The 20,036-nt window shown below is 37.7% G+C and overlaps 1 protein-coding gene across 2 annotated transcripts in view; it reads left to right on the forward strand.

Annotated features, from left to right (window-relative positions):
• The window catches only part of oxsr1b (oxidative stress responsive kinase 1b), a 42,109-nt gene that overhangs the window by 10,849 nt on the left and 11,224 nt on the right, over positions 1 to 20,036 (forward strand). For both annotated transcript variants that reach the window (XM_055037597.1, XM_055037598.1), the window contains exons 2-6: positions 160 to 272; positions 6,105 to 6,213; positions 12,772 to 12,913; positions 19,104 to 19,159; positions 19,376 to 19,485. In XM_055037597.1, the coding sequence (XP_054893572.1) occupies positions 160 to 272; positions 6,105 to 6,213; positions 12,772 to 12,913; positions 19,104 to 19,159; positions 19,376 to 19,485 (530 nt within the window). The remainder of the gene's footprint in view (positions 1 to 159; positions 273 to 6,104; positions 6,214 to 12,771; positions 12,914 to 19,103; positions 19,160 to 19,375; positions 19,486 to 20,036) is intronic.

Genomic DNA, 20,036 nt, shown 5'->3' on the forward strand with positions numbered 1-20,036 from the left:
ATAGCGTCTTATATTAACTGTTGGAATAATGCCACTAAAAGTTTTAATGAGATCTCGTACCATAATGTATTAAATAACGCTCTGGGTTCAGAGACTCCTGCTGAAATAAAAGTAGGTGAAAAATTATAAGTTTGTTTGTTGTTTGTTTGTTTTTCCCAGGGAGTGGAGCCACAGCAGTGGTCCAGGCAGCTTACTGTACACCCCGAAAGGAGAAGGTCGCCATCAAACGCATCAACCTAGAGAAGTGCCAGACCAGTATGGATGAACTCTTGGTAAGTTGGTTCTTTTTCTTAAGTCCAATTTTAGTTTTAGATTTAGTTTAAGAGATCTGTATTCTTTGTATGTGTGTGGAATTTATTCTACCCTGGCTTCTCATTACTCACTTTCTCTGGACATGCCTCCAATTGATCCTGTCACTTTCGACACTATTCCAGTTGTTCCCTTAAAGTGGAGCTCCACTTACAGACAGCAAACTGCTGGAGCAGCCTCTCACAGCAGCGCTTTGCTGCGTCTTCATGCCAGGCACTTTAAACCAGTGTTGCACTGCAGGTAAATGCGTATTTTACTGAACGATATGCGGCTGATTTAGCTCCAGAGGGGGTGACATGATGTCCCATTTCATAAACGTTCTTTTGGACTTAAAAATAATCGAATGCTTGCTTGTGTCTCCAGTTCATGAACAGCAAGTGGTTTCATCTGTGCTTATCAAACCATCATGTAATTAATTGTGTTGGCTCAGAAGAGTCTTTTCTATTCAAAATCAATCTTTTTATCACTTATGAGTGTCAAAATATGATGCTGTGATTGAAGTAGGTGTAGTTTGAGGTATTATAGTGTAGCAGAAGTTAAATTTACCCTTCTCTTTAAGAGAAGGATGAGTAATGTGCTTTTACAGCCCTTCCAGGTACTCTACCAGAAATCCGAGATAGGATCTCACAGGAAATAAATATTGTGTAAGCCAACACGCATCCTTCGAAGATCATGGCCGGAGAAAACGGCAGCCAGGCTGCTCAGTACTCACCGGCAACACTAAACCCTTCCCCACCCCCTTGAATCCTGCAGAATGAATCAGGGGAATGTTGCTCCCAGATTCTCAGTGGAGGAGGTCACATGGAGTACTGCGCGATCGGATTTCCTGCTTGTGGTTTTCCTCCCACAGCTCCACAGTGCGCTGGGTGCCCACTTAAAAGGGGCACGAAATTGAAGCCAGATTGTCCCTTCCAAGAACCCTGCTTTAAAGTAGGCTTTAAAGTAGTAGTAGAAAGTTTTTGCCAGAGCTTGCAGGTATTTAGTCTCATCTCTGAAATTCTTTGATGGTAGAGAAGCAATAGTATGTCATCGCTCTGGGTCTACTTTTTTTGTTTTTCTCTTGTATGATAGTATACCAGGCCAGTGCTCTGGAGGATGGAGTAGAGCAGATATTATGGGCACTTCTTTTAAAATGAAAGGTGGCAATATTTAAATGTTCTTTTGCATTTATGGTGCCCGGCAAAACTTTTATACCTTCAGTCGTGTTAAAATCGCAAGTTTCAATATATTTTCTTGGATTTTATGTAATAAACAAACACAGAGTAATGGATAATTTTGTAGTGGAATAAAAGGACACACGAGTTTAAAGTGTCTGAACTCAGATTAACGTCTCAGAACTGTGATGTGCTTTGATGTCAGTTAATAAAAAGTGCAACTGTTCACCTTCAAAACTCAGCTACGTCAGTCCAACTGTATGTAACGGTATAAATCCAGCTGTTTTCTGAAAGCTTGAAGGGTTTGTTAGAAAACAGAGAATAAACGGTATCACGAAGAAAAGGGGATATGGCAGACAGGCCAGGGAGAAAGTTGTGTTGAAATTTAAAGCAGGTTAAATTCTAAACCATGTGTCAAACTTTGAACAATTCAGAGATTGGTGTTCAATTCTTTGGTGGATATGCAGAGATTCACAGCTCGGGTGTTGACAGGACATCGATTGCAAGTGACTGTTTTACAGTTTTTTTTCAATGAAATTAAAATGAGTTATTACATAAAATGTAAAGAAGTAAAATAAAATCCTATTCGACGTGATATCAGAAGATGAATAATGAAGTGGTTGTTTAATCTGAACAAGTCTCAGTTCTCATAAAATGACTAGTCAGCATTAAAGTTCCACATCAATCTTAGGGCTACAGAGTAATTATTATTAAGGACAATTATTAATATTGTTCAACTTCAAAACAGTCCTTATTATTGTCCAACTATAAAAAAATAGTTTCTCCATTTGAACGCAAAGCGGAAGCAAATCAGGCGCTCTTTGAATCACTAATCTGAGTCAGAGGTTGCCTCGACTACTGATGATTTAGCGTTGATGTTTTAATTTTGTCTGAAGGGCCAAATCTGCTGACACAATGCCAACCAGAATTGCCAGGTGGGTGTACTTAAGTGTTTATTCTGGTCATTTAGTTTTTCCTAATACTCAGAGCACTCTCTTAACCGGGAGGAAGCGGCACATTGAAGTCTGACGCTCTTGAATGTGTTACCAGCAACCATAGTGGTCCGGGGCTTAGTTACTGGCAGTCAATCTATGGTTGGTGACAGTTTCTTGGTTGACAGCATGCCTTTATATTGCATAGGTCTCTTGCCTTGTTCAAATGATGGACAGAAAAGCAACACTGTGTTCCTATTTTTAATCAGTATTTTTTTTAATTTATCATCATTTAAAAACTGTTGGGCTATCTTCAGAACGATTAGATTCTCAAATAATTTCTGTGACCAGTTTTGTTTATAATTATATGATTATATATTCTCGGTACATATTGGAATATTTTGTAGTACAGCACCTTCTTCATTTCCAAATAGTTTTTGTGTGTGTGCATGTGTGGAAGCTGCAGAGGGATTGAGTCATAGTGGATGTGAGGCTCTCTGAGTAACCAGAGGTGATGTAATACTGCTTCTATAGAGGCCTCTCTGTGTGTGTGCCATCTCTATGGTTCTGTTGCACCAGTTTGTGACCCTGCACTCTATTCAGTTTGCTACAATAGATCATTTATTTTCCGCTCACTTTCAAAGTTCTCAGACGTGGCAGCTTTTTAATAGATCTAAAGAGCTCTGCTGGAGAAAAATAGAAGTGGGAAGATCTTTTTTAGGTTAAACTGGCTCAAAGGCTGCAGCACTCTGTCATCGTACACAACACGATGTTGCAACAATCGGTCAGTTTCAGTTCTGTTTATGAAAATAAACACATCTCGCATGCATTCAGCCCTGCTAACATTAATTTAAAGGCTGATTGTCTTCCTGCATTTGTACTTTCAAATCACATGGAACTTTAATTTTGGCTATACAAATATTATTAACTGTGAGTCGTGTGTTTGTGTAGGATAGATGTCTCGAGATTATTGAGAAAGATTAGGTAGGGGCTAATTTTTAGCAGGACCTGCCACTTTCTCAACTGGAATCCATGTTTCATTATTGAAGTCATTGATATCAAAGCAGTCAGGTGATCTGTCAGAAATAAACATACATGAAGCACAATAATAAAATAAATGCTACAGAAATATAGAGGAGAAAGGTTTATGTAATACATAAAGGATGAAATAACCAAACATTAATTGAATAAAAATGTTTGTAATATGCCAATAGTGGTTTTCTATAAGTTTAAAAGAAGAGACTTTTGTGGATAACAAATTTTCAGCAACAAGAAAGCAGTTTTCTGAGTTCTTATGAAGACCTGTGAAGACACTGATGCAACGTGTGGTTGAAATCTTGGAATATTGGGCCTTGAGAATGTTTTTCAGGTTATTGAAGGCTGATTTAGTCATTATTTTTATGTGGCTCTAAATGTTCTGGGTTTATTGCTACACCCTAATTTCAGGTCTGATCACTTGTTTCTTAGGTCAAAAGATGATAATTTAAGTTTTTTATTTTAAAACATAAATTAAAAATGATAGAATTTGATGGAATCAAATGTTCTGTTTTTCTTTAAAAATACTTTTTTTGTGTCTCTATTGACAACAAAAGTGGGACACAGTTGGTCATTTTACTTTGTCCTAATGGCCTTCACAGCATATCAGGTTACACAAGTTAATGAATGACTTTGAGTCCATAATTTAATCAAAAGATAAGCAAACTGTTTGCGGTGTGGACGTCTTTGTGTGCAGAGACAGAGAGGTGTGTCTGGTTTTACTTTCGAAGTAAGATGAATGGGGAAAGACTGGGAATGTCAGGGTTAGTATTCAGAGCAGTTGTTGCAGCACTGACCCATCAAACAAAAACTGCATAAAAACACTGATGGGATGTGTGGGAACATGTGTCATTATAATAAAACATTTTTGTTTTAAAAGAATGCCAAAATATCAGATTATAATGCAGGATATTTTGATTAAGAGTATCATTTTCATAATTGTTTCAAAATAAATTAGTTTTATTTTGAAATAATTTGTCCCATTCTCAGTGTAAATGTAAAAAGATAGGAAACTTTGCAGAATAAGCTCCCTGTTATTCCATATTTTATGTTTCCAGGTTCATCTTCTCGCACAGCTGTCACTTTACAGCTGTGTGTGGGGGTAGACCGAGAGGTCATGAAGATTTAAGAGATAAATGTTCAGTTTGTACTCAACCTTATTTTGTCTTACTCTAACTTGTAGCACTTTTTTGTGTACTCGGAATCATAAAGTTATCCTGCTGACGGGATTCCTTATTGAAGTGCCAGACTGAGAGCCACAGCTTCAATAGTGATGACTCTGCAGCAGAACTGCTCTGCAGCTAATGTACAATGTGTGAGCTAAGCATTTATGCTGATTGAGTGTCTGACTTTGATTACATGCAGTTTTTTTTTTTTTTTGTCAGAGACATCTATTGACTGATGTCTTTAACAAGTCTGCTTAGCTTGAGAGTTAAAATGCCTCTCAGGCCTTCAGTGCACCTGTTATGTTAAATTAATTATTTTACAAAAAAAGAAAAATCTGAAATTAGGAAAAATGTGGTAACTTTCCAGAGTTGCATGAATCTGTCAGTAATAAATAATATAAAACATATACACTCATTAATAAAGTTAATGTTATGTTATGTACATGGCTGGTGGTACTGCACTGTAGCATTGTTTCTTCAATCTAAAAAGGTTTTGAACTTGGTTTTTATTTAGACAATAGAAAGTGAAACACAGGAGTAGCAGCTTCACATTGTGTGTTTTTACTGATGAGGATCTGGTACACTTTAGAAAATAGGCAAATTGAGTGAAAATTACTGTAAAAAAAATCAAAGCAGCATCTCTAAATATCACCCAGACCTAAAAGGCTAGAGACTAATGGCTCTTTCAAATGAACATTGATGCTAAGCATGCCATCAGATTAGTCTAAAATTAGCTCAAGGACAGTAAAATCTTTATGTGCAAGTGGTCTGCATACCTAGATCAGTCACACCAGTTCTGACTGTCGTTATTGTGGCCTTACAATAAACTGGGTATTTAAACCATCTGATATCACCACCTGTTTTTTCTTTAGCCATTAGATCCATCATGTATTCCAGCACACACACACACAAAAACAAAACATCTTCAAATCAGTGATCCTACTGCCAAAAGTCAGCTGCATTTTCACAACTTTTGGTTTGGTGGTAAAGTGATGAATTGGTCTGCTATGCCAGCATTACCTCAGCTCTGCTGCTTTCCAGGCAGACACACACAACCCACGTATCAATACACGCGATAACAAAGCTTTAAATCTGTTTAAAGAGCTAAGTCCTGGCAGTGTTTTTTATGCCTCTGCATAGCTGTGCATTGCAGTGACATAGCAGGTTTCCTTTGCTTACTGATGTCACATCAGTCCCAAACATCACATTCAAGAAAAGCAGAAGCTTTCAGGATTTGGTTTATTTCTCTCTTGCAGTAGTCTTTCAGCGTAGAGATAAAAGTTTCTGCATATGCTCTGTTTTTTCCCTTTGTATTTTACTTTCAGAAGTATTTTAGCATAATGATCTGATTACATAGTGTGATTTTCTATACACTGTGAGAAATGTTCGGATTAGGGATTGTCTCTGATTTCAAAATGTAAATAACTGAATGATGACTTATGCCAAGACATTTCACATGATTTATGGAGTATTTTTTAACATGGATGTCTTTGTGCTTCCTCTAACAGAAAGAGATTCAGGCCATGAGCCAGTGCCACCACCCCAACATTGTGTCTTACTACACGTCCTTTGTTGTGAAGGATGAACTGTGGCTGGTTATGAAGCTGCTCAGTGGGGGTAAGTGAACATCATTTGTTATCTCATGTCTGCCAAATCAAAGTCCTTGATTTGGCAAGGTGGCTACATGATGTATATATATTAAAAAATATATATATATATATATATATATATATATATATATATATATATATATATATATATATATATATATATATATATATTTTGCAGTATGTAAAGAGGATGAGGATGGTTCACTTTGTCTTGCTGGTTTTAATGTGATGATTCTTTTAGATGTCGTTCTTGTGACGATAGGGTGCCAGCCAGAGGAGCGGGTTGACTTGCTGCCTGTGATTTAACTGTTATTACAGGAAATGCGACGACACACGTTTTCATTGTGTTCCCTATGAGCTGCAGCTCTCTGTGGTCTTTAACTTGTTTCAGAGCTAATGACAGTGCAGAGGTAATAACAGCCCACATGGCAACCATGTGGCAGTGCTGTAATTACCAAGTAAGAGGAGCATGAAGCGGAGGCCCCCGTAAGGAAGAGATCATCAAAATCAGATGGTTCCATCTATTTGCATCATTTAGTTTTGTTTTTATTTGTTAAATTTAAAACATATGAGTGATATGACTCTAGTTGTGGTTTCCTATTAGTTATGAAGCAATTTTTTCCCCCAAGCTTGTGTCTGTCAGAAATGCATATTTTTTCTGATTTTCACTGAGGCGTGAGTATTCATGCTGCGCCCCTTTTATTTTTTACACATTTTCTCATATTACAAAGACAAATTTAAGTGTAAATTATCTTTGTTTTATGTGATAGATCAAGACAAAGTAGTGTATAATGAAGCAGAACTACATTGAGACATCCTTTAAGACTTTGTAATAACTAAAAGTCTTAAAGTGAATACAAAATTAATGTCAAATTTCATTTGAAAAAAGATGAATGTTGATTTCCTCCTGCTCATGCACTTCATTGGTTTGGTCTGCCACACGTACTCCAAACAAAACACGTGCGATTGTACCGCTGAAGTATGAAAACTGTTGCTGACATTCTCAGCCCATCCCTGCGTTCACTTTGTCCCGCTCTAACGGCTCATGCCCACCAGGCTTACTTGCATACAAGTCCCTTGGCAGCCGCTCCACAGCTGGGCTCAAGGCGCCATGCCCACCAAGCGACGCTTGAGCCGACAGCCAGCCTCACAGCAGGAGCAGACGCAACCTAAGATGGCCTCGTTCCCTCTTATCCCCATTAAACAGAAGCTCTTGATGTTGAGCTTTGTTGAGTGGAGTAATTAAATGATAGCCTTGGCGATGTCTGCCATGGAAACAGACCTCGTTAAGGTTGAGTTTATAGAGCATCACTCCACAGGGAAGAGCATACCAGACTACAGGGAGAACAGCCCGTGCCTGATTGTCCACTCTCCAACCGATCCCAGCTTCGGTCTTTTTCTTTCTTTTTTTTTTTTTTTTTTTTTTGAAAAGCAGCTCAACGGTCAGTCAGACATTGCTCAGACTTTTTCTTTAATATTAAGAATGGCAGAAAGGAGCATTCCTTCAGGTCTGATTCCTGATTCAAAGAAGAAGACGAAAAAAAAAAAAGAGTTAAACCGCATTTAGATTAGTTCAGCAATAGCTTTGATTTTTGGACAGATGAGTATAAGTTGAGACTTATCAAAATACCTCATATTGCCTCGAGACTTGCAGTTTCTTAGAACAAATGCTGCCCACTTCACTCTTTTGAATTCTTCTTCACCAAAAAATAAAAAATGTAGTCTATTCTTTTTTTTTGCCCAGTTATTTTCTTTTTTACTTTTTCCTGTCGGCACAGTGCGAAATTTTGCTCAAACTTCAACCATCTCTGCTGGAGAGAATCTTTTTGTTTTACTTTACTTGCAAATCTTTTGAACTGGAATTATAATAAATGTTGATGCTGAGCAGACTGGGTATCTCTGTGGGCTGAGACTAACATACTATTCACTCAAATATCTGGATTGACCTGCTCTCTGAACAACTCACTCAAGTCAAAACCTGCAGAGCTGAATTTCGAAATAGGCGCAGTAAGCCTTTTCAGAAAATTCCTGTTGTGAATGTGGCATGTAAACAATAGTTTCATCAGAAGCCTCCGTAGCTCTCCAATGTGCGAGTTCACATAGATGTAGTCACTGAATCACCCAGAGAGACTGATTATGAGTCATTATAAGCAAATGCATGCTTTTCCTGGAAATCACAGGCGGTTATTCTTCACCTACTACCTTCTTTTTTCAAATATCACTCAGATGCTTGTTTGGAAGAATTTCAATGAAAACACATGATCCTCAGTATTTTGACACTATTCGAGTGCAGGGTTAAAAATTCTGATTAGTGACTCTTGCATATTACTCAGTGTTGTGAGAGTAACTGTAAAGATCTGGGTTTACTGTTTATACAGTGAGAATAATGTTAAGACATTTCTGTGGTTTATTTAGGCTGTGAAATGGTGGGAGAGAGCAAGACTTTCCATAGATAACAGGAAGACGGAAAACAGTGTGTGGGTGTTTTTCTGACCTTTTGAGCTTTAAATTTCTGTCATGTAACACAGATGGATTTGAAAAAATCAAGAATCATCAACATCCTCTTGTCAGCACACTGCTGTTTTTGCAATGCTGGAATTGTGCCAATGGCAAAAAAAAAAAAAAAAAAAAAAAGTGCTAAAAACTGTTTAGACAATGGCTGAAAAGACCTTGAATAATCCAAACAATTTTGACCTTGTATCTGCTCTCTTAGGGTTATGCAATCAATACTCGAAATAGGCACACTGCCTATGGTGCACACTGCACATTTTAGTAATATTCTTGCAAATAATAGATTTAATGGTAATATTCTAAATTGCATAGACACAAATAAGACGAATATATCCCTCCTGGAAGTGGGCCACAGTTTAGCAACTGCTTTTGCTTCATTTTCATTTCTAGATCTTTAACTCAATAAGCTGATTTTTAGAACTGAACTGTTGCACTTTTTAATGACTCTTTTAAAAGAGGAACTATTAAAAGTCGAACTCAATTTTGATAAAGTTTTCAACATTCAAACGCTTTGTCCTCGCTGCAAAGAGTGGCTTTCAGTGGTGCACATGATAAAGCAGAAACTCAAAGCTTTCAGCTATTTTATAACCACAGAAATTGAATGTGATCTCGCCGTCTTCTCAATACATTCCTCCTGAAGTGATCTCAAAAGTTAATTTTCCACTTTTAGAGGGTGGCAAATAGAATTAGTCTTTTTTCCTTTATGGTTATTTCCATTCATCTCCTGGTTTTAAGACTGAATAAATTTTCTAAGCTAATGAAAATAATCTTTGCATTCTCCTGCATTACATTGGTCTCACCCCCTCAGAAAATGATGCAACTTCACCAGAGGCTTTGTTCAGTCTGAGCCAACAAGGATATTTTTACACCCTCCACGCCTTGTTGCAGTTCCTCCAAAGCCCCACCCTCATTTTTCTCCTACAGCTTCACTTGGCATTCCACAAAGGCCTTTAGTACAGTTGGCACCAGGTTTCATGTCCTTCCGCATCCTCCCCTCAGACCCCCATTCTCCCTTTGTTTCACAGCTGCCACTCTGTTTAAAAGAACAAAACAGCTAGGAGGCGATGTTTCCGAATGAAGCTTGAAGTTCTGCCCAGTTGGGGTCTGTTTAAAATTCAAAGAAACCGAAATATTTGCCTAATCCGCCATGTAACTGAAACTATGATTTGACATTTTCCAGAGTATTTGCATGCTCTATGCTGCTCTGCCCTGTCAGGACTTAATTTGCTTGCTGTGATTTATATAAACTCTTCCTCAAGGTTTTCGAAAGGCAGCTTTCAAATTAGGTTTGCAGGCGTCTTGCCTTTCACATGCTGAATGAACCTTTCCACTGTTAACCCGTCAGTATGTGTCAGCTCGCTGAAACAACCTAATGAGGCATGAGGAGTTCGATCAGATGAGTTTAATTTGAAGCGGGCTGACAAGGCTGGCATTTAGTGAGACTCCAAAGCCTGTGTCATGCTGCGTATGCTTTAGCCACTGTAAAGGGGACTTTGCTGTTTACAGTCAGTAAAAAAAGTGTTTAGCCTGCAGAATGGCTCCTTGTTCACAGTGCCTTGTAAAAGTATAACTTTTTTCACATTATGTCCCATCAGAGTGAAAAGCTTTCATTCACTCCCTCCAATCACAATGTTTTTTTTTTGTGATTGTTGTTAGCTAAATACTACCCCAGTTTAGTGACACTCTTTTGAAAGGTTGCAGTCAAAGTTGCACATTCTTGAGCTTCATATTTGCCATTACTTTGCTTTACAAAACAGTTGAAATTGCTGCGCTTAACTTTCCTGAATAAAGACATGATTGTAACATAATGAATATTAAAAATGCAAGTAAAATTCAAGTACCATCTTGAAAAAGCACACTTGATGCAATTAAAATCACGTCCAGGGGAGTTGTCAAAGTGCAAAAGAAGAATGCCATTTTGGTCAATATAGTTAACATAGACTGTAAGCATTATAATCAAATTCTACAGAACATCTTCAAATGTTTTTTTACAAAAAATAATAATAATGTTGATTTATTTGATTTTCTTGCCACACTTAGCATTATACAAAAAGGGCAAAATCTTAAATCTACATTTCTTGTGTCATCTTACCATAGCTCATGTTCCACTGTTGTTGCTTTGCCTCAATGTTTTCTTCCACAACGGAAGAAATATGTGGAGTACGTGACTAGACATCATTCTCGGAGGAGTTTAAATACCTTGGCACCATATTCAGGAGTGATTGTTGGATTGGGTTGGAGATGGACAAACAGATTGGAGTTTTATGTGCAGTAATGCTGGCGCTACTCAGATCTGTTGTGATTAAGACAGATGCCACAAAGCGAAGCTTTCCATTTACCCGTCTATCTACATTTCAACTCTCACCTGCGGTCAGCAGATATCAGCCATGCCTGAAAGTATGAGATTTTTCAAACATTGTTAAACATGTATACTTTTTCTTCTGCATTCATCACTTTGGTTTTTTTGATTAAAATTTTACCAAAGTAGACAGAAGGTTATAGTTAAAACAAGTTCATAAAGTGTGAATATGTCTGCAGGCCACTGTAGCATTTCCTCTCCTTGTCTCTGGCTCAATGAATGCCAAATCATGAAGAATTCATTAAACTCCCCTCTAGTTTCTCTTGTTTAGTTTGTGGCTATGCAGTGACACTATCTAGTCTCAGGTGTCCTGGCATTATGATGCTGTAAGTGCTAAATTCTGTGCTGAAGGTTAAGACATCCTAAAATACTTAAACTAAATTATAATCTCCAGACTCTGAGCCAGATATTGCTGGTTTAAAAAAAAAACTGAAAATTTGATCGTGGAGTTTTGTCACCTCTGACTCATTTCCAGGCAGACAAATGAGGCAGCAGTCAGTGTGATGTTGATGCTGTTGTCTCAGTGTAGCACAATAAAGCTTGTCAGGCAGTTCACATTCATTTCAATTTCTCTGCTTTGTCTCTGTTCACCAGTGCTGCACAGTTTTCTGCAAATAGTGGACCTCTCATCAGAGGCTTCCCGTTTGTTTGCTCGGAAAGGTGCACAAAGGAAATGGCAAACTGACTTTTCAGTGGGAGTTTTCCTTTGTGAAGCTGGAGCCGGGGTGGGGGAGACATGGCGACAGGTTTAGTCAGCAGAGTCTCCCCCTTCCCCCGACTCTGCGTTCATTGAAGACAAAGACATCAGTTCAATTTGTAAACACAAGTCTTAACCCAGAATTTAATTAATTCATTCATTCATTCATTGCTTTTAATCTGAGTCTTGTAGATGGATTTAAATATTATTTGCAGGAAACTTGAAAGTGGCTGTTATTATTTGGTTCACACCGGTGTTTGAAATCCTCAAATACTTTAATTTCAATTATGTGTTTTCAAAGTTTGGGAAGTGCTTGATCTCTGTATAAAGTCCTTGAACACCGGGACAGATTTTGCATGTAGACACTTGAATAAGCCTAAAATTGCAAAATGTCGTTTGCAATTGAAACCATATATTTCTGAGCTGCAGTGTCGTCTCCAAAAACACAGAAAGAGACTCGCTAGGTTTATTAATTGTTTTTCTTTTGAAAAAAATAAAATTGCTAAAGGAGTGTGAAGAGGATAAGTTGACAACAGCGCTTCTTTCATTCCCACACTTGGCCATGTTTCTTGGCTCTGCCATTTTGGTAGAATTTTTCAAAATTTGTCAGGGGTGGGGTTTAGCTTTCAGAGCGGGTTTAGTTGTTCTTGAACCTCACACTTAATAAAATGCATGGTTCTAAAATTGTTGTGCTCTTTTTGTTTGTTTCTTACAACCAAACAAAATGGCTATGATTCTGTTTACAGTTAAAAAAATCAATTTAAAAAAAAAATTTTTTTCAATGATGGGATAAAAAATCTTGATGTTCTAAAATGTAATTTACATTTATCTTAAATATTTTTACATCTAACTTAACTATAGATCATAAATCAAACAAGATTCTTTCCACACTGGTGTGTTGACAGTTTTTTTTTTTCCCCCACAGTCACATCTGTGCAGTTTCAACAAATAACAATCTGTGCAAGTCTGTTCATGTTTTTGTCTTGTCTGTTGACCAGGCTCAGTGCTGGACGTGATCAAGCACATCATCTCACGTGGCGAGCACAAGAGCGGTGTCCTGGACGAAGCCAGCATAGCTACAGTGTTGAAGGATGTGCTGGAGGGATTGGAGTACTTACACAAGAACGGCCAGATCCACAGGTAGGCCCACTTCAATGCTGGGACCACAATAAACGTGGCACAACGGTCTTTCGGCATTTATTTTTGTGCATTTTATTGGACTTCACCTTAGGGGCTTTCAAGGAAAGTAATTTGTTCAACTAAACAATACTTGGCTATTCATCCATCTTTTATTTCATCCTATTGAAAAAGTATTGCTGTAATCCATCATCATCTGTCCATGAACTTGTTGCTTTTTTTATTTTTGAGGCACATTTATTTCTTTACACACAGGACTGCAAGCGATAATTTCTGTGTAGATTAGTATTGAAATCAAACATGAAAAGGCATAGGAATGCTGTTTATGCTGCTGATTCTGTATCTATCACAAAGCACACACCAGTTAAATGTATTCCCTTGAGGCTTTATGACAGCTTTGCAGTACTGTCAGAAAGACAACATTTACTCATGCTGTTAATATACATATTTTAATTAAAATGCCATTTTTTAAACAACAACAAAGCAAAAACATAAACAATATTATGAATAATGTTTCACCATATTTATATTTATATTGTATATATGTCCTGCATTGTTTGCTGTCCTCAAGCTCATTGCACATTGTTCAGTGACAAACAATAAATTCTAAATTCTGTTTATTTTATGTTAATAACAGTATTTATTTTTTTTTTATTTAATTTTGGATGAAACGGCTCTGTGTTTTGTCTCATTGCCATTAGGAACAACTAACAGCAGTAAGTTATATCTGCCAGAACAAACAAAGATAGTTTTTATAATACTTTGACTCATGAGTAAATCTTCAGTCAGTGTCTGAGAGGGTGAGGGTTGAAGAGGTGTTGAAATAATTTTATTAATGATGCAAAGCTTGGAAGTTGTGACTTGTATATTTACTTTTAAATGTTGTGTCTGTGCTGGTTTTATTGACCAAGCAATTTCAAGCTGAACATTTGCTGCATAATTATTGGAATGAAGCAAAGTGACTCTGCTGGCTTCAGAAGAAACGGGTGGCTGAGAGAGTGGTGAATTATGAGTCATTCACATGCTTCATAAAATTCTGTCAGAGGGACATTATAAAGTGCCCTTGATTTAAAACTAATTGCTATTAATCATTATTAATTTCTGAGAACATTAGGCAATTTGGCAGAGATGTTCCTAACTTTAATGATTCCCTTTAACGATTTATTCAAACTGCTTCCAAAAATTTTCTTCTCCATATACTTATTATTTCTGAAATATTTTTTGAAGAAATTCAAAGTAACAATATGAGGTTAGAAATGCCCACTCTCCTTTATGGTGATGTGAGAAATATCGGTGTCGACTGCATTTAAATTAGAAAGAAAACTGAAGAGAAGATTCTCTGCAGGGTGCTTCTGCCTCTGGACGAATGGCTTACCAAATCTGTGGCAATAAGCTTACATTGGGAAAATGAAACAAGTAAAAAAAGCCAAATGAAAACAGTATTGCTGCTCATCTTTTAGAATTATGAAGTCCGGAAATGTCAAAAGATCATGTCTTCACGAGAGCTCTTTATCCCCAGGCTCTTATATGTAGCTCTGATTCATGAGAAAGAAAAGTTGAGGTTGTCCCACAGAACTGAAAATAATTAGCATTCTAGCCAAGGAGAGGGGCTGGGTTAGTTAAATATGTTCCTGAGTGTTTAATTTCTTATGGCAGTGGAGCCTCGGCATAGGGATTGGGAAGAGCTCAGGGACTGAGGTTCCACGGCAACAAGGAGACGGGAGACAATGTCACATGACTTGCTCCATCCAGCACTGGACAGCCGGAAAGCAATTAGAGCCTCACCGCCTCGGCTGGAGGTATTTACCACAAGGCGGTGAAAGGGTTTCACCTCCTCATTCTCAGCAGCTGGGAAAGTCATTACCGGGGGACCGAAATGTTGACAGCAGGTGGACGTTATGTTACATGTATGAGAACAAGAGGAGATTATTTCAGTTAAATTGAAGAAAATCGGCTTCCACGCCTCAACATTCTGTCATGTTACAGCCACAAACTCCATTGTAGTTTGGATGATTTTTTTATGTAATAACCAACAAGGTGGCACATTAGAGGATCATTCAAAGATACAGCTTAGTGACACAAGGTAACTCTGGAGGAGCTACAGAGGCCAGGTTGAGTCCTGCACCCTTAAACTCAACCTTGATAGAAGAGTGACAGGAAAATGAAGGTCAATAAGTTAAGTTTTCCTCATCTGATCAGAGTAGCTGCTTGAATGTTTGCTGTTTCTGTTATTATGGTTTGTAATAAACTGTAAAAGAGTAAGCATGTATGTCAATAACCCTAAACATATAGACAGAATGTAGGGTAACTGTACACATGAATGGCACATTCATGCATTAGTTGCCCACAGAGGTGGGCAACTCCAGGCCTTGAGGGCCAATCTCCTGCAACTTTCAGATGTGTTTCCACTTCAACACACCTGAGTCAAATAATTAGGTCATTAACTGGACTCTGGAGAAATTGCCTGCACTGAGGATGTGATTCAGCTGTGTTGGGCCAGGGAGACATCCAAGAGTTGCAGGATACTGGCCCTCGAGGACCAGGACTGTCCACCCCTGCATTAGAATGGTTCAATCAAAGTGCAGACCTAAATTTGCTTAAGCCTTTAGCAAGATTTAAATATTAATTTTAATCATATTGTACATTCAATGTGATTGGTGAGTTAAGGCATTTGTGAAAGAGGAACTGGTATGAATTTCAATCTCTTGATGTGCAAAGTTTGTATAGAGACACCCTGAATTAAAAAAAAAATACAGAAAAACATTAATCATTTTCCTCTTCTTTTAGTTGCACAAGAGTTTGTGTAGATCTATCACATAAATCCAATTAAAACTGTTTACACTTTTGACAAAAGCAATTCAGAGTATGAATATCTGTACTTTGCCTGAAAGATATTTGAACAGCAAATTACTGATATTCATTATCTGCCAGAAGAGATGCTTTAGAGGAATCTGTGTTAGCATTGAATAGAACACAGGAAAGAAATCCAGCAGTATGAAAAGCTCTATCAAAATGTAGAGGGAAGATCATTTTACAGCCATAGGCTGTATTCTTAAACAGGGGTGAGGATGGAAAAGGTTATTTTATGCCTATCTATGGCCCACAAAGCATCCAATAAAGCCCCTTTTACAGCCCTGTTAGGAACACTGTGAGCCAGGCACTGGGATGTAATGTCTTAGGAGGTGACCTGTTGGTGCTGCAAGGTGCACGGCTGCCAGATGAGAATGATAAATCTCCCTGACAGTTTCATACCATGGCTGTTCCCACCTGGCCGCTAGCTGGCTAATATTTCACTATGTCATACCTTTATGAGGGCACCACTCATGTGCTGTTCAGTTCTCACCTTCTCAATTCAGGCCAAAAGTAAGAATTCAGATTTAATTTGTATCAACACATCAAAATCAATGCCATCCAGCAACTGCTGTTGGAATAACTCAGTGCTGTAAGATTGTTTTTAAACCCATCTGCTCCAGCTTTTCTTTGAACTTACATGGCGCATTGTGTCAGCACCTCCTCCTTTTTCTCTTCTGTGAATGTTAATGACTGCACAGAGTCTGCACTCTGCAGCCTTTCTCTGAGCAATATGATGTGCTGCAGTGAACCATAGGCGCCATGGATTTTAAATGAGTGCACCAGGATTGGATTGATCACTCTTCATAAATTATGTTTTTTTGACTTACTGTAACGTGGAGTATTAAAGCTCGAGTGCACATTAAAGTAACGGTTTGTGTCTGCAGCATTCCTCTTCAATGAATTATAACAAGCTAAGAAGAAGCAATTCACCATTACAGAAAGGGGACATGTCAAATAAAAATGTCAGTAAAAAGAAAAAAAAGCACACCCAGCTTAGAAAACTTTTTATAGTTATTAAATCAAGACATAACTTCAAAACTTCATACAATGTGTCTGAGGAATATGTGGTGTAGTAGGCGTGTTGTTGGCTGGTCCCACCTTTTTCTGGCCAGGAATACCAAGCAGCTCATCTAAACTGTTTTTCTCCCCAAATACATGTAATCTATAAGGGGGCAAATACTTTTCATGGTACTCTACATTATGACATTTTGCACTTTTTCAAGCTATTCCAACATTAGCTTAGTAATGAACCAAGTATTTTCCTCTCGTCTGTCATAATCCTTCATTTATATTCATATTTGCATTGATACACTACCATGTTTCTCTTTACTTAACCTCTAGGGCTGTTTTAACATCAGATGATTTATGTCTTGCTCTCCATGATGTGTTCAATTACCATATTTGCTCTTAAGATGATGCTAATTATACAGCCTCAACAACATTCCCAATATCATACCCGGGTCACTCAATGACACAGCATTGGAATTAATCCATTTTCCATTAGTTTTTGTTGACGTATGGGTTTCAAAATGCAAATGTGTGAACTTGGATCTACCTTTTCAATTACACGGAGACCAAGATAAACTCAACCCATCAAGTAAATTGCAGGTTTCCTCCAGCTAATGAATGACTGACTTTAAAACCACATACAAAAGCTGAGCATCCAAAGTAGACAGAGAAATTGTGACTTTATTTTTATTGCAGCATTGCTTCCAGCAAACAAAATTTACTGCCTAATGCAACGATGTACGAACTTTTTTCACTGAGGACCACAACTGTCAAGATGAATTCACAGGCCATGATTTTTATTTTTCTTCTAAAAAAAATACAAAAGAAAAAAATATTTTGTACTAACCATGCTTTAAGCCAGAATGTTTCCTCTACAGTCATTTTTTGAGGCGGTGTCCTAAATGACCTGTTTTTACTTGTTACTAAGGGCCAAGTGTGCTCGCATAAAGGAAGTGCAAATATCTGGAAGATAATGCAACCTGGTATCACCCAGCTGCAGTGACAGACTGACACACAACAAATATTTTGAGCTCAGACGTCTATTGCACAGCTTCGTCTGTGGTTTTATAAGCCACTTGCTCTGAATATCTTGTCTTCTCATTTCGTTCATCCATATCCCCTTTTCTTCTGAATCATCATCGCCATCATGACAGCTGTGTAATTAAAGTTGTCTAGACATAAATGCTCATCAATGTTGCATCACATGTAGGATGTAATCAACTTTTTTTTTCTTTTTTTTTTATCTAGATCCCAGAAGGCAACTATCTACAGAAAGTATTGTAGCATTCCCTGTCTGACTATTCCTTAACATGGGAATTCTCATTTTTTTGGTGTTAGGAACATTAGCTGCCTTCATCCCTGTGGTGTTTGCCACTCCCTGCTGTTGTCGCTTACACACGTGTTAGTTGTGTGCTAATTTATTGAAGCCCTTCTTAGTGAAAGTAGCCTCTTCACTCAAGCATACAGCAGCCTTTAAACTGGGATCTGAGCTCTTTAACATCTCTTCAGTAAATGATGTCCCATTGGTAGCTTTTCTGTGGAGATTATCGTTAATCTTCTTATGTTATTTGTTTACATGAAGGCAATTACTTTTCTAGCTGATGTAGATTCTGTAATAATATAGTTTCTTCAATATTTATTTATATAATGTGTCCTGGAATACTAGCACAGATTTTTTTTTCTCCCTCTTTTCTGAAGCAGCAGAAGGATCAATTTTCTTGCTCCAGCGCCCCCATCTGGTGGCAACATAAAATTGCTTTATGGTTTAGATTTCTTTACTGTCTTTGTTTTTTCTAACGGTGTACTTTTAAGTCCATTCAGAAAAGATGCTTATACACACCAAAACAGTTGGATGTTGTTTCTGAAATGCTCTGCGATGGTTTTGTTCTCTGCATTCTGTGGAGTATCCATTCCTCTTTTTGTCCTAAATGCTGGATAGCAGAGACACGCGTCAATAGTGACACTTCTGCTGTCCTCACTATTACATCCTCGCCTTTTACTTGACCGACGGCCTCTATCTCTAAAAGTCTGTTGCTATGACGACACTGTCTGGCTGGCGAGATGGCAGTATTCGCTGCGTGTGGCAGTCAGACGGCTGTCCCTGCTGAATCTTCTTATCACTAGCAGGGGAGGCAGAGCAGGAATGAAAATTTTAACGACAGACTATGCAAGAAATAAGAGAGCTGCAACGTCTGTGATTCAGAGCTTATGTGCCATTTAAAGAAAAAAAAAAAACAATTGTCAGTTATTTCTGATGTTAAACAAATGTCAGCTGTTTATGCTACTGTGTTGTAAGATATTTGCTAAAATGAGGTGTTACTTACTTTTGCAGAGATCTCAAAGCTGGAAACATTCTCCTTGGAGATGACGGTTCTGTGCAAATTGCAGGTATTTTTTTTTCCAGCAAAACATTTTTCACTTACCTCCATTTGTACTACATCAGTTATAAAGAAACTCTTTTTATCTTTCGCCAGATGCTTTTTGCATTTTTAACAAATATTTATGGTCATAGAAAAATCACCTGTCTTGACAATACTACTATTTCCTGCTTGCTTGGGATTCTTCATTATTATTATTTTTGTCTCCTGTCTCTCTGACCTTCAGACTTTGGCGTCAGTGCCTTTCTAGCTACAGGTGGTGACATGACCCGAAACAAAGTGCGCAAGACGTTTGTGGGAACGCCGTGTTGGATGGCCCCAGAAGTTATGGAGCAGGTCAGTACTGTTTAGAATAAAAACGGGTAGTAAACAGAAAACTGTTCTTCAGGAAGTAAAGGAATCTGTGACAAGGTAACCATTTAGTAAGTATTAAATAACCTGAATGCAGTCTTTTCTTTTGCAGTATTTATCACAGGAAAAGCTATTATTTGTGAATTGTCTGCAATTTAAAGTTAAAGGCTAACTTTTGCTATTTTGACATTGTGAAATATAGAAAATCTCAAACCTTTTTATTTGCAAAAGAAAATTGTAAACAGAATTATTAATAATTGTATAATCTGAATATGAAGGTAATTTTGAAGTTAATTGAAGCAAAACTAAAAAAACAAAACAAATGTTTACTTTTTTGTTAAAAGCCTTCCTTCCTTTTAACAATAGTCGGTAAAGTTCTGGGAACAGAATAGACTGATTTCTGGAACTTTTGGCAGGGAATGTTACGTTTGGGATTCTGGCTCATCAACATCAACAATCATGCATCTTAATTGATGAATTCTTAGTTTCACATTGTTCCAAATCTTTTTTTTTACAATTGTTGCGAAGTGTGGACT

The sequence above is a fragment of the Poeciliopsis prolifica genome, unplaced genomic scaffold, assembly GCF_027474105.1.
Source record: "Poeciliopsis prolifica strain line A6 unplaced genomic scaffold, Auburn_PproV2 SCAFFOLD012, whole genome shotgun sequence".
Taxonomy (NCBI): Eukaryota; Metazoa; Chordata; class Actinopteri; order Cyprinodontiformes; family Poeciliidae; genus Poeciliopsis; species Poeciliopsis prolifica.